Source organism: Telopea speciosissima, chromosome 1 (assembly GCF_018873765.1).
Source record: "Telopea speciosissima isolate NSW1024214 ecotype Mountain lineage chromosome 1, Tspe_v1, whole genome shotgun sequence".
In the NCBI taxonomy this organism is placed as follows: domain Eukaryota; kingdom Viridiplantae; phylum Streptophyta; class Magnoliopsida; order Proteales; family Proteaceae; genus Telopea; species Telopea speciosissima.
Genome location: NC_057916.1, coordinates 22,025,077 through 22,039,599, shown reverse-complemented (window position 1 = coordinate 22,039,599; position 14,523 = coordinate 22,025,077). Strand labels below are relative to the sequence as shown.

General features: G+C 36.7%; 1 protein-coding gene across 1 annotated transcript; it reads left to right on the top strand.

Annotated features, from left to right (window-relative positions):
* Positions 1–2,757: 2,757 nt before the first annotated feature.
* LOC122668346 (peroxisomal nicotinamide adenine dinucleotide carrier-like) lies at positions 2,758–14,202 on the top strand. The gene is made up of 11 exons (XM_043864932.1): positions 2,758–3,046; positions 3,173–3,250; positions 3,361–3,435; positions 5,360–5,490; positions 6,260–6,314; positions 8,464–8,574; positions 8,932–9,000; positions 9,084–9,191; positions 9,294–9,362; positions 13,346–13,400; positions 13,822–14,202. The coding sequence occupies exons 1-11, from the start codon at positions 2,966–2,968 to the stop codon at positions 14,019–14,021; spliced, it is 1,032 nt and encodes a 343-aa protein (XP_043720867.1). The 5' UTR covers positions 2,758–2,965; the 3' UTR covers positions 14,022–14,202.
* The last annotated feature ends 321 nt before the right edge of the window (positions 14,203–14,523 follow it).

Genomic DNA, 14,523 nt, shown 5'->3' with positions numbered 1-14,523 from the left:
GCATAGGCCACACTCTTAGACAGAAAACTGCTTCCCTTATATTAAGGATATTGGTGCATTTTGTTGTCACCAAATAGGTGAACTAAAATTCCAAGAAGTTGTAATTTTACCTTTTTGCACATTGTCTTATTTGCAAGAGTTATTTGATATAGGGATAATTTTGTCGTTTCATATGGGCAATGACAACTTTTGCAAATGACATAATAATAAGTCACTTTCAACTTATTTTGAAAACCCTTATTTATCCATGACTAAAATAATTTTTGCGCGTAAAACACGGAGCAAAAAAATAAAGTTACAATCTTGTTGTAATCTATCTTAATTACAACAAAATATCCCCTAAAGATATTATGCATGAAACGATGGAAAGTAATGTTTCCAAAATTCACAAGACAAAACGAATCATCCATATTCACATTTTATTAATCTAAGCAACTATTCATACTTAGAGTTAGGAGAATGTACAGTAACATCTAAGCTATTGGTACATATGCATGGGCATACAAAGGACGTGTACCAATAAAAACAGATATTTGACTAAATGAAACTCTAAAACTTGATATGTGGTTAATCTAGATCATGTTCTCTCTATCCAATGGTTGGAATTGACATAACATATATTCATGTGACAAAACAGATACCTTATGAAATTAAGAAAATACAAACTTGTGCAACAATAATAATTCGCCTTATATGAATTACTTATAACTTGATTTTATAATATTTATCCTAGAGGTTGACATATCAATGTATTTCAAGTCGCTGAATTTTAAATCTTTAGATTTGAAAAACCAATTGAAATTCAAATCCCACAATCCAAATGCATCATGATTTTGATAATTTGATTTAATTTGGAAAGCGAATGAAATATAACAAACATCCACGAGTTGGATTGGTTTGGGATGAGTGGGTAATTGAAACCACCAATCTCATAACGTCGAATGCAAATGTAGCCAATTAGATTATAGTTATAAGACTTCTACTAAAGAAAAGGATTGTAGTTAGCAGACATATATTATACATTGAGATGACTGCTTTGCCACGTGGATAACTCAATATTACGGGTGCAATAGGGCCATGTTGTGTCAAGCTTTTGAAAACCCAGGCACAATTAGGGTCTCCAAGGCTCAACACAAGCCCGACCCTATTAGACCCAAAATGGACCATGCTTGGCCCCAAGGAGAGAGGAACCCATGACCTCTTAATTGTAAAGTGTTGGTCCTTGCCAACAAAGCTATACCCTCGTGGTTAATAACCAAGTTTGAAAATATCTATCATCTCTTCCTCTTATTTATATATTTTTAATCTCTTCTTACAATTTATTTTTTCCAAAGAGAAATAATAGTGTCATTTCACATGTAGATTCGAAAATGTGTATGCCAATGACATCTTTTGATAATGACAATAATGATATATCACTTTCAATTATTTTTTGAAAATCTTTTTCATTCATCTATCTTAAACTACTTTTGGGAATAAGAAAATGACAATCAAATGAAAGGATCAAGTTCTAAATACACGTATAAAGATGTCATTTAACTATTTTTTTTTTCCTTTTAAATATTGCTATGTGGTGAAAATGCCATTATAATTTAAGAGAAAGTAGTAGACTGCTTACTTGTTTGCCCTTCTAGTATAAAACTTCTTTTGATAAACGTAAAACCCTTTAATTTAACATGTATACTTTAAAGAAATCGTGCAAGGTATTGATAGCTTTTGTGAAAAAACATGTACAATGATATATCACTATCAAATTATTTTGAAAATCCATCTTAATTTAAAGAATTTCTAGGAATAATACAAGAGGTAATCAAAATAAAATTACAACAAGATGCACCCTTCATTAAAATGATTTCCAAATGCGCTTTGAAGAGTTTTTATTTGTTCCCCTGCATATGCTTGATTCAAAATATTAGAGTTGCTTCATGAGTCATGACTCTTTCACTTAGGTAAATCTAGGGTTCAAAGGAGATTCTTTCCCTAAATGTGATGTAGGATTTGTTTTTTGCCTTCAAAATGAAATTACAACTTTTACCCTAAACTCTAAAGAAAAAACAAAACCTCCGATAGAGCATGCTTTGTGGTTTTTGCCATTGTTTTTCTCTGCATTGGGGAGTCAAAACCTAGATCGAACTAGTGAAAACAGACTGAATCAAGCTAAACATATCGGATCAAATTTGCATTGGGGTATTGTGAAACCAAACCCAAATGGGACTGCACCGAATATGAAAAACCAAACCGAAACGAAATCAATATAAATCCTATACCAAAGCAGAAATCATAAAAATTCTATTGTTCTTATAAATATGTGTATATTTACATGGTTAACCAAAACCAAATCGAATTGAACTAGATATCAAACCAATAAGTGAAACTGAAATCAAATCAAAACCGAACCGAAACAAATCAAATCGACCCATCGACATCACTACCTCTATCAGAAAAAGGGAAGAATATGATTTACGATTCCAAAAAAAAAAAGAATATGATTTACGATGTCATTTTCTACCAGAAATCCGAAATGGTGGTTTTTTATTGGACCACGGATCTTTGACCGTGGACCCAGGTATCATACCAGATGGTTGACGGGGATATTCCATCGTGAGTCATGAGGACAGAATAATTTCGGTAATTTTTGTCTTCACAAAGGGTAATTTGGTCCGGTACGGGTCACTACAATCAATGATACAATAGTGTACAAGCAACAACGTCGTTTAATTTGTTTAATTGTTTCTCGAAGGGAAGACCAAAATCAAAACTACTCATCTCCGATAGAGAACGACATGAAATTAGATCACTACAGCCAAACTCTGAGATATTCATGCACGTTTTTTGATCCAGCCCGTCTCTTTCCCTCTCTCCATGTCTCTCTTTTTTCCTGTTCTTGTTATTCATCTTCCTCTTTCTCAATCGATCGATTAGCCCGAGCTTCTACTTCGTTTTTCCTTTATTTTTCTTAGGAAAGATGTCAGATGCTTTAATCAATGGATTGGCTGGAGCTGGAGGGGGAATCATCGCTCAGCTCCTCACATATCCCTTACAAACTGTATTTTCTGCTCCTTTTTTAGTATATTTTGTTTGGGTTCTTCTTTCTTCTGATTTACTAATTGTCGCATTTTTTCTGGTTTTATTTTTGACAAAAAAAATACTTTTTTTGGTTGCTCCAACCTAGGTTAATACTCGTCAACAGACCGAACGAGATCCAAAGAAGTCGAACGGGAAACTCGGAACAATTGAACAAATATGTCAGGTTCTGTTATATTTTCAACTATTACCTTTACTGAATAAATTTTTTTTTTTGGTGGTAAATATCTATATTGATATGCATATTTCTTTTGGATTTAATTTAATGGGTTGCAGGTTGCTAAACAAGAGGGATGGGGGCGTTTATATGGAGGCCTGACGCCATCGTTGGTTGGAACTGCTGCATCACAAGTAAGCATTATACTCCTTTTCCCATTGCAATTTTATGAGTGCAATTTGTTAACTTGAAGCCGACTGTTTTATGAGTTGTCACTCTCAGTGTACTTGGGTTCATATGGAATGGGTTTTGATGTTGGGGTCATGCTCTTTCAAACCCAGTCGTTAAAATATGAGAAATGAACGAAAATGCAGAATTTTTAATATATAAATCAACATTGAGGACTCATTACTGTAAATTTAATTACTAATTCTTCCATGCATTGTAGTATTTAAATGGGGCTACCTCACAGTCTCATACACCTGATGGATTTCAATTAGTTATGAATAGTTATTTTGATATGAGAAGGACACTTTATTGAAAATTAGAACTGTTAGCAAAAGATTCTTGACTAAAAACAGACTCTGGTAGACTCGAGCAATGCTTGTTCTAACCAGAAAGGACACTGACTCTCGTTTATGAATAAACATTGAAATGGCCAACCGACTTTGTGGTAGACTCGAGCAATGTTTGTTCTAACCAGAAAAGACAGACTCAAAATGGTCTTTCAGGAAACCGCAGAATTGTATGGGTGGTTGGTATATGCTAACGCTTAAGTAGTTTTGTGGGGTACCACTAACCAGTTTGGGGGGCGCGGGGGGGGGGGGTGGGGTTGAAAATGTAAATAACTTTTGTGTACCATCAGAGTCTATACTTAGACATAGAGAACTCAGAGAAGGGAAGAAGGCTTTTAGTCCTTGGGCAAAATAACTTATGAAAAGAAATCTTATGATCACAAAAAAAGATGTTTCTTTTCCATGGCTTTGATTTGCATGTTCTTTGAACATTAATGCACTACACATCATATACATGGACCATGGAGTTTTGTACTCCATTTTTATTAGTGAAACTTTTCTGTATGCTAACATTGGATTATATTATTATCGTACATTCGTACATTTTATATCAGTATCTAGCTTATTAAGTTATACTTTTCTTTCTTCTTTAATTTGAACGAACAGCTCTTAGGAAGTCCCTTAAGATTTTATTGACTTGAATGTAAAAGGTTCACCTTATTATGGTCTAAGAACCGCATGAAAAATATTGAACCTTTTAAACTATTGTGAAAATATAAATCCTAAGTGTGTTTGTATGGCACTCTTTTTCTTTTGAAAAAATTAAAGGGGATTTTCTTATTGACACCCTTAAGGTGTAAAATATTTTGTAACCTTATTTTTTTTTGCCCTTCTAGTTTAATTCACTTTTTTCTTTGAGTGAGAATAAAACTTGCCATTTCACATGTGTACTTGAAAAGCATGTAGGATGATGACAACTCTTGAAAATGACATAATGGTAATTCACTTTTTAAATAATTTTGAAAACTCTCTTCTACTCAACCTAAAAAACTTTTCGGAATAAGACAAGGTGCAATCAGAAGAAGGTTACATGTTCTAAATACTCCTATAGAGGTGTCATTCAGACAATATATTCTAGTTGCAAGGTAGACATTGAGGAGAGCAGGCGGGCAACTCTTCACCCAAACAATGCAGGTCCCCCGTATTTCCTCGTCTCTCTGTTCTTTTCACTGATTTTCTGAGTGACCTGATATTCTTTGATCTTAAATTCAATGTCAAATCTGGTCGTTCTCAATACTATCTTTGGCAGGAACTAAATGCATACTTATTCTCATGGCTATTCCTTCTCCCTTTCAACTCTTACGACTTACAGTGTTAAGTAATTTTTTAATATTTATTATATTCTGCTTGGTCTGTACCCTGTTCCTGACATTGCAGTACGACCCAATACTAATTTTCTAACAATAAAACTCGATTTGAATACTTCATCTACAACAAAGTGGCTTTACGATAGGGAACTAGTGCTGAATGAGCATAATTTTGTAGACTTTGTTCATTCAGAGTTTAATTTTTTGGCTCATTTCATCACTTTATATTGGTACAGGGTGTTTACTACTATTTCTATCAAATATTCAGGAACAAGGCAGAAGCTTCTGCACTTGATCGCTTTAAGAAAGGGACCGGTGATGGATCAGTTGGAATATTGTCGTCGCTTGTGGTGGCTGCGTTATCTGGGTGATTTTCCAATACACAATCTTCATAGAAATTATTTGTCTTGGAATCCTTCATTTGTTCTCATGTCATTAGATGTTTTCATGTTTTCAAATCTCCAGTACCAAACCTATTCCTTCCTATTAACCTTTGGATTTATTTATTCTCTGGTTCAAATTTATTTTGCTACACTTTAGTTATCATGGAATTCCTGTGCACACTGCAAACCTGCAGAGTCGACACTATCTTATTGCTCTCACTTGGCACCTCAACTTCTCATAAATTAATTAGTTCAAAACTAATGCAACTGGTGGCTATACTATCAAACATATAGGCACCTTCAACCAGCTGCTCAAAGTAATGATGTAGAATGGAGATTATAGTTGTACATTGAGAGCTTTTCTACTGTTGTAGAAGACACATGTGCCTATTCTCCTTGATATTGGTCTAACATGATTGGGACTATAGATATTATTAACTTTAAAGAAACCTTTGAGAGAGAGAGAGAGAGAGAGAGAGAGAGAGCGTCCCAGTGCACGAGGCTCCTGCTACTGAATAGGTGTAAATAGATTCCCCTTAACCAGGGCATTCTGCTATTTGTTTGTTGGTTAAAGTACTGCCTGTTGTAGCGTTTCTTTTTTTTTCACTAAATGCTAATTATTTTCTTGCTCAGTGACTTCTTGAACCAGAGATATTTAGTAAATACTTAATTTAAAGCTTTGAGCTTCGATTCCTCTTCATCTCATCATGTGGGTTCCTTCTTACAGTATTGCTTGATATCATCTTTTTGCAGGTGCATGAATGTGCTGTTGACCAACCCAATATGGGTAGTTGTTACTCGAATGCAGGTAAAAAACTAGTTGATTTGTAACCCATTCTCCTTTATAGCTTTAATCTTCAGGTTTGATTAGAACTGTTTTTTTTTTCCCATTTTGAAGCTCATTGCTACCTTGCTTATTTTTTAAACATTGTCATATAAGTTATTGGATTCATTTGTATAAGTTATTAGATTCACTTGGTATACTTAAAAATCAATTTTAATGATTAACATTGCCAATGATTTAGTACCAGATTATTGGTTTGGTTACAACATGAAGTCGCCTTCTGTTTCATGGTCGAACCATGTCTACAGCAAGGTTCTCCAAGCTTATTTACTCAACTGGGAATAGGTTAAGTTTTTTCAAGGGGTGTTTTAGAATACTATGAATAGGTTCAGTTACAACAAAGCAACTTTTCCACCCTCCAGGTAAACCATTCAACCTAAGGCAATTTTTGGTTGGATTTCTACTTAAATTTCAATTTCAAATTGATTTCTTAATATAAGTCAACAAGTAGTTTTTTGGTCAAGAAATTGAAATTGTTTGGTTGCATTAATTGAAAATATTTCAAGAATAAGAAATTCATTTGGTAGTTCCAATTTCAAGAATAGATTCTTTCTATTTATGGTCTTCTTCTTCTTCCTTCACTCCTGCATCTCCCTCCCCCTCCCCCACCCCCGCCCCCCCCTTTATCCAGAACCCACCAACACGAACAACCAAACTTGTATGTTGGGTCCTAAAATGGTTGGCGTGAAGAGGGAGTAGTCACGGCAAGAAGCTGTTGCACTTCGGCCAATCAGTAGGCCTCTTCTGCCATTGCACAAACATCGTGCCTAGCAACAGCATGGTCATGATTTCCATGCCAGGCCAACTGCTGTGACTATCTTAAGCTTGCTATTGGTGGATGAGGACCCCAAATACGACCCATCGATGGAGAACAAGCCATCCAAGCTGCCAACCTCATTGCTCACCTTCATGACCTCAAGACCATTGGGGATGGCATTGGGCATCCCTGATTGAATGTTAGAAATTGGACCTGCTTGCCCCATTATGGCACCATTGATGACGGTGGAGATATGAGTACAAAACCCTGGTAATAAGCGGTGTCGAGGCTCTCAGTGATGGTTGAGAGGTCGAGACTGGTCATGCCCATCATCCCATTGATGTAGATGCTGAAGTAGAGAATATTGATGGTTGTGCTCACAATGTCGGAGAAGTGGAGTCTGATCAAGTATTGTTATTCAACATTTGGGTTTAGGGTTTGCAGGGGCAGCAGAGAGGGCGGGGGGTGCGAGGGCCACTATGGCAGGGGGCGACAGGAGCAGGGGTTACCAGGGGTTGCTCAAAGCGGGTGGGTGGGGGGTTTTGCAGAGGAGGGTGGGGGTTGCGTAGAGGGGGTGGGGTGGGGGTGCAGGGGGCTGCGAGAGGAGGCATCGCTTAGGGGGAGTAGTGGCATGGTTATGGAAGGGTGGGGTGGTGGTGGCTTACAGAGCTGTCTTCTCCGTTTGTAACCAAAACAAGATAGATAGAAAGAGAGTAGAGATTAGGTTTGCATGAAATAGATTGAGATTAAGTTGAATAAAAATTGTGAAATAACTCCCTCGCTATTTCAAGATTTCTGTTCAACTTGATTTCAATTTCTCTGAAATTGGGTGCAAGAATCATACCAAACAGCCTGAGATCGAAATAGCTCCCTAAAATTGAAATAGAAATCCAACCAAAGAAAGCCTTAAGCTGTTAGAGAAATTATGTGAATATAAATGAAGCCGAGTTTCTGTTTTGAAATGACTGACACATGGCAGTTAAAAAATTTGTCCTCATATACTCAGATAATCCTTGTCGCAGTTAGCAAGTTGGAGCCTATAAGCCCATACCATTTGGCAAAAGGAGCCATTTTTTCCAAGAGTTGATTATTTGTAATGAAACAATAAATATGCAAGTACTGTATTTGTAGAGTAGATGGGCAATGGCTCTGTAAGGGAACAGTATGTATGGCTAATCAAGAGGTTACCAATTTTTTGCATGATCTGGATCCACATATGAGACGTTCATGTGGCTCAAAACATCCTGTCTCTGTATACTTCAAAGCCAATGATGTGATAACAAGAATATTTCTTTATTACTAATTATAATCATCCTGATTTGATTTATTAGCTTTATTTGTGCTTTTGCTTTGCAGACTCACACAAAATCCTCAACAGAACAAAAGCCTTCTGAGAGTTCTTCAGTTATGCCAGATGAAGCAATTCTTGCTGCAGTGGAGCCTCCTCCCTATGGGACTAGCCATGCTGTACGTAAAATATAAGCTCAGTGACAATTCCATTATAAAATTGGTGGTTGCATATGAAAATCATTGCTTCTTGCATGCCACAAAAATTATGTTTGTGAATAATATTCAATCTATTACTTTTAAAGATATTTTATATTCTTATTATTATCCAAAAGACCATTATTGGTAGTCAGAAACTCAGTTTTTTCCCTTGAATGCTGAAGTTTTGTGGCAATCTACAGTGATAAAGAGAGATGACTATCATGAAATTTAGTTTCTGATTATATCTGTGGCTTACAACAAAACCTGGAAAATGAGAAAAAATAACTGAATATCTGACACATAGGTTTAGGACTAAATGGTTTCTATTTTGTACAGGTGCAAGAGCTCTACAATGAAGCTGGTGTTTTGGGTTTCTGGAAGGGCGTTTTTCCAACACTCATGATGGTAAGAACTAAGAAGTAGCCCTTCTTAGCACTAATATATGATGGGCACTGAAAGGTGCCAAATGTGTCTGGTGGTGTTTTCAGGTTAGCAATCCCTCGATACAGTTCATGTTGTATGAGACCTTATTAAAGAAGCTAAAGGCCAGGCGTGCCTCAAGGAACAAGGGAAATAATGGGATAACTGCTTTAGAGGTGGGTTGTTCACTCGAAGTCTCAGAAGTGAGAACCACCTCCTTTTCCAGCTATATGGTTGACGGACTGTTTAATCTTCCTTTTGTTCAATGACTTTACCAGATTTTTCTTCTTGGAGCTATTGCTAAACTTGGAGCAACTGTGGTGACTTATCCAGTCCTTGTGGTGAAGGTAATTGACATCCAGCTTGTAGAAATGTGGTTAAGAAGCCTGCAAAGCAACCAAAACATGACCTTTGACTAGGAGTTGCTAATCAGCTCACCCTGGATCTAGATTTGGGTCGATGCATGCTGACTGAGAATTGGTTATTCATTAAGTCAAGCCACCCAACTAAATGGAGTTGGCTACATGGATCCTGGCCCTCCATTCAGCTCTATTCGAGTTCATACTTGATACAAGGCCTAAGTTATGCTTGTCTTTCTTCACAATTTCTCCTAGGGCCATTTTAGGTTTGCCTCTGGCTCTTTTAGTTCCTTCAATCTGAATCAAATCACTCCTCCATATTGGATCATCCAAAGGTCTCTGTTGAACATGGCCATGCCACCTCAAACGACTTTCTCGTAGCTTATCATGTATTGGAGCTACTCCCAAATCAGCTCTAATATGATCATTCCTTGCTTTATCCTTCCTAGTTTTGCCACTCATCCATCTCAATGTCCTCATCTCCGCTACACTGAGTTTATTTATATGATGCATCTTAACTGTCCAACATTCCACACCATATATCATAGCTGGTCATATGACTCTCCTATAAACTTTTCCTTGTAAGTTATGAAGGAATACGTCAATCACACAACACTCCGGACGCACCTCTCCACTTCATCCATCCTATTTTAATTCTCTGTGAAACATCATCTTCTATATCACTTTCTTTATTTATGATTGATCCAAGATACCTAAAATAATCACTTTGTGAAATCTCCCTCTCATCAATTTTCAGCACTTCATTATCCGTCTTTGTGTAACTAAATTTACACGCCATATGCTCCGACTTCGTTCTACTTATCTTAAATCCTTCTATGAAGATGATTGATATCTGCTGACTTGACTATGTTTACCATAAAAAAAGTGAGGAAATAACCTAAGATGTTTTATTATTGTGAGGGCAACTATTCATTGTTCAAATTAGAAAAAACATACTTATTCGAACCACTTCTTTGAAAAAAATACTGTACTTTTATCTCTTCTCTCCATAATCTTATATAATGGGATTTTTTTGAACAGTGACCAAAGTACTAATTGCAGTGATTCTGTGGGTATTTGATCCTTTCTCTGTGTTACCTTCACCCTCCTCTCTGGGGGCCTTTGCACTCTTTCTTTCTTAATCTGTGTTTCTGTGGCTGGGGTCTGGTTGAGCTGATCTCATGGTTGAGGTCGGTTTGGGACTCTGGAGTCTGGACAATTGGACTACCAACCATAAGGGGTGGATTTGTCTGGTCTTGTACTCTGATCATTTCAGAGCCAATAACAATGATGCAACCAAGGGTTCAATAACCCTGATGTAGGTCGCTTTGGGCCCAGCAACGTGAATAAATTCCAAATATGAAGAAACAGTGGCAGTCTTGTAATTTTCTGGACAATTAGGACATTTTTGGGCAAGAAACAAGGTCAAAGATGCAAAAGTAATAAAAAAATTTGAAGGGAAGGGCTAATGTAGAAGTTCAGAATGGGGAATAATAGAAAAAATACTAAGAATGTGAGGGCTTAAGTATAAAGAAACAGAAAAGAGTCGTTCGTAAATAAGAACAGTATTTTTCTTCATGATGAAAGCTGAAACCAGCGGTGAACTCAATCGATTTCAGGTGAGAGTTCTCCCATTTGTGAACTCCAATCAAAACGAAATTTCAGGCTTATGATCCTAAGCCATTGACCTCTAAATCCCAACCAAGCATAACCCAAATCAACAACCAGGAATGAATTAAAAATTTACTGACGTTAGAACTGGTGGAATCTACGGGACCAGGTTTGAGTGCAGGTCAATATCTCACATTAGGGAGGTTTGACGGGGATGGGACTCTAGGGTTTGGATCATTCTAGGACAACAATCTAACCCAAAGTTTAGACCAATTCGATTAAAGATGGAGGGTCAGTATTCAGTAATCAATTTTGTTCAAGCTAACAGTACCACAAGTTGTAGAAAAATAATGGAAGGCGGTAACGAGAAATAACAAAATCACAGGGAATGTATGAAAGAAAAAAGGAAGTATAAAAGAAGAAGAATCTAAGAGAAGAGAAGACCAGCTTTTCCATTGCCTCAGTGGTTTAGTGATTATATTCTTTATCATGAGGTCAAAGGATCAAGGCTTGGTAGTGGGATGTTACAATGAGAAGCGAAGATCATCGCGTGAGGGAAGGTTTCAGAACTGAATCGAACTAAGGAAAGGAGAAGATAGCACCAGTCGAACCAAACTGTTCAGCTCTCACAGCAGCATATGACTTAGATAAATTCCATTCCAATCTGTTAATCTCAATGGAACACATATCTATGTACTATATATAAGGAAAATTAAAAAAGACTCCTAATTGGATTAAAACTGAAACTGAAAAAGATCTTCCCTATGTTTATCTAACTCCAGCAAGATAAAATAAAAAAAATGCAAATTACATAAATAACCCAAATGATGAGGGACATCACAGCAGGATTTAGGACATATCAGAGGAGACGCCGACGTACATAACATATCACTTCATTATGGCTAGATGACCAACCTTATGTGTAGTTCGTATTATTTTGTTGTATTTTTATTTGGGGCCAGAATTGTTATGTACTAATGTTTTTTTTAAGGGAGTTATTGCTGGAAAGGTAGTTATTAGGGAGTAGTTATTACTGGAAAAGTACTTATTAGGAAGTTATTTCCTTCTTTTTTCATTTTGGGTTTAAATAGATTGTATTTGGAGATGGAGGAAAAGAAGGAAGAAATGAAAGCATGAGTGGTTCTATGCAATTCTTGGAGTGAATCCAAGATGCTGTGAAGCCAAGATGAACTTTTTTCTTCTTCTTCTATCCACTCCTCTCTCACTCTATATCTACAGCAAATCATCCCTGTTTGATCTCCCAAATCCTTTGTTGTTTATTCCATCATATTTCTCCCAGCCTGCATTTTCATCTCCGAAGAGCATTCCACTTGTTCTTTCAACTACAGCAGCCCGTAAACCCCAATAACTCATGTTTGTGTCTAGAATAAGACTGGTTTGTGCTTTGATGTGGTTTTCCAAACCTGTCTTACATCACCTAATTAACCTTGCAAATAACTTCATCAGCTTCTTCTTATTTAAGGACTCCTTTCTGTTTATTTATACTAAAGCCCTCACATTCTTGTTATGTTTTTGATATTATCCCCATTCTTTCTGAATTTCCAAATTAACCCTTTCCTTCAAAACTTTTATTACTTTTGCATCCTTGGACCTTGTTTCTTGCCTAGGGAGGTCCTAAACCTGTCCAGAAAATTGCGAGATTGCTACTGTTTCTTCATATTTGGAATATATTCACGTTAGTGGGCCCAAAGCGGCCTACATCAGGGTTTTTGGACCCTAGGTTGCATCAGTTGGTATCATTGTTCTACAGTGGATGTCTGGTCCTCTACTCTGATAATTTTGGAGTCAATATGATTGATGGCCGATGGAGCATCTTGTTCTAAGGTGACCATTAGAGACTCTCAGGACCGGAGAACTTCAGATCTCATTGTATGAAATTAATGTGCTACGATGAGCTAGAGGGACACCTGTTAAATGAGACACATTTAATGACTAATATAGCATTTCACTAAGGCATAAAGTGTCGCTGATTAGGTCACTTGGACCACCAACTGAATTAGATGGTCCAGCGATCCAGCCACTCTTTCCTATAATCATTGGTAATTTGTCTATTGGACATTAAATCTCCCTTTGAAAGTTGGCTGATGCAAGCTCATGCATCTATTTGTGATTGGATGGTGTCATTGTTAAGTTCACTCTTAGACTGCCGCTAGCCACAGCTCCATTTGTAAAAAGCATTGGTTGATGTACAATACATCAATCAGGAGATAAACTGTTAAAAAGTTTGCTGATCCAAAGTTAGTTTATTTGCAATTGGATGTTTCTGAATTTTGTGGCTATTATTTAAAATTTTTGCTGTGATATGTCTTCGTTCTCCAATCATTCTATTGCTTTTGCAGGCAAGGCTTCAGGCTAAACAAGTTTCTGGAGTAGACAAAAGACATCATTATAAAGGTCAGAAACAATAGTATGGTTATCTTCTTGTATGTGAAGAAATTATGAGAATATAGGCTTTACCTGGGTGACCTTCAAAGAGGTCCTGAAATCGAACGTCATCTCCTATTTTGTGGTGTACATGATGGGTGCTGTTTGTTAAAAAAGGAGGTATCTTCCTGCAAAATTTTCCTGCTTGGATGATCATAGCCATCCAACATGTAGAAGTCTCCATTCACAATTATTTATTCTAGAAGAGAAATTAATCCTTAACACATATAAATGAAGATTGATAAAAGACAATTTAGATTTGCATAGAGTTACTGAGATGGTGAAATGATCTGTGCCAACATCCGGCGAAAAACCATCATTTAAATCTTCTTGAACTCATAGTGATACAACTTCTTGTCCTTCCCCCCCTACAACTTGTTGACAATTGCAGGCACACTTGATGCAATCACGAAGATGATCCAATATGAAGGCTTGTCCGGGTTTTATAAGGGGATGAGCACAAAAATTATACAGAGTGTGGTTGCTGCTGCATTCCTGTTCACGGTTAAGGAAGAACTTGTGAAGGGGGTCCGTCTGCTGGTGAAAAAGGATGCGAAACTGATTAATGTAGTGAGATCTGTGCCCCCATGATATTTGTTGTTCACTTTGTTCTTTTCTTTCTTTGTATTAGTTTGTCATTTATTTGACATTCTTAGTGCCCATTGCTGGGCAGAAACTGTAAATTGGAGATGAAATGCCAATGTTGGCATTCTTGTACCTTACAATAAATGGAAATTAAAAAAAAAAATCTTCAAAAAGGTGGAAACTGTTACAAAGAAACATTCGCAGTTTATAATGGGAACAAAAAAGCAATTTTGTTTGAGGAACGGTTTCCTGGATGGTCCATGTAGGAAGCATTCTTGTATTGCAATGACATTTGCGACGTGGCAGGTTGGAGGTACCATTGAGGCCCATGTAGGAAGCATTCAATCTTTTTTCTTTTTTTTTTTGTCTATGTTAACCAAACAAAGATAATTAGCTATAATCCTATGCATCCTCGCCCTATGAGCTAACCTCCTAGCTATTGAGATTACATATGAATCCTTTTAACATTAGAGATACATCCATATTAAAGTAAAGGGAGAATGTTCTT

What these genes read in the sequence shown, in the direction of transcription:
- LOC122668346 (XM_043864932.1), top strand. Translation starts at nt 2,966, where the DNA reads ATGTCAGATGCTTTAATCAATGGATTGGCTGGAGCTGGAGGGGGAATC. An exon ending in TCACATATCCCTTACAAACT is followed by an intron (nt 3,047 to 3,172) that starts GTATTTTCTGCT and finishes GCTCCAACCTAG; the next exon opens with GTTAATACTCGTCAACAGAC. An exon ending in CAAAAGACATCATTATAAAG is followed by an intron (nt 13,401 to 13,821) that starts GTCAGAAACAAT and finishes TGACAATTGCAG; the next exon opens with GCACACTTGATGCAATCACG.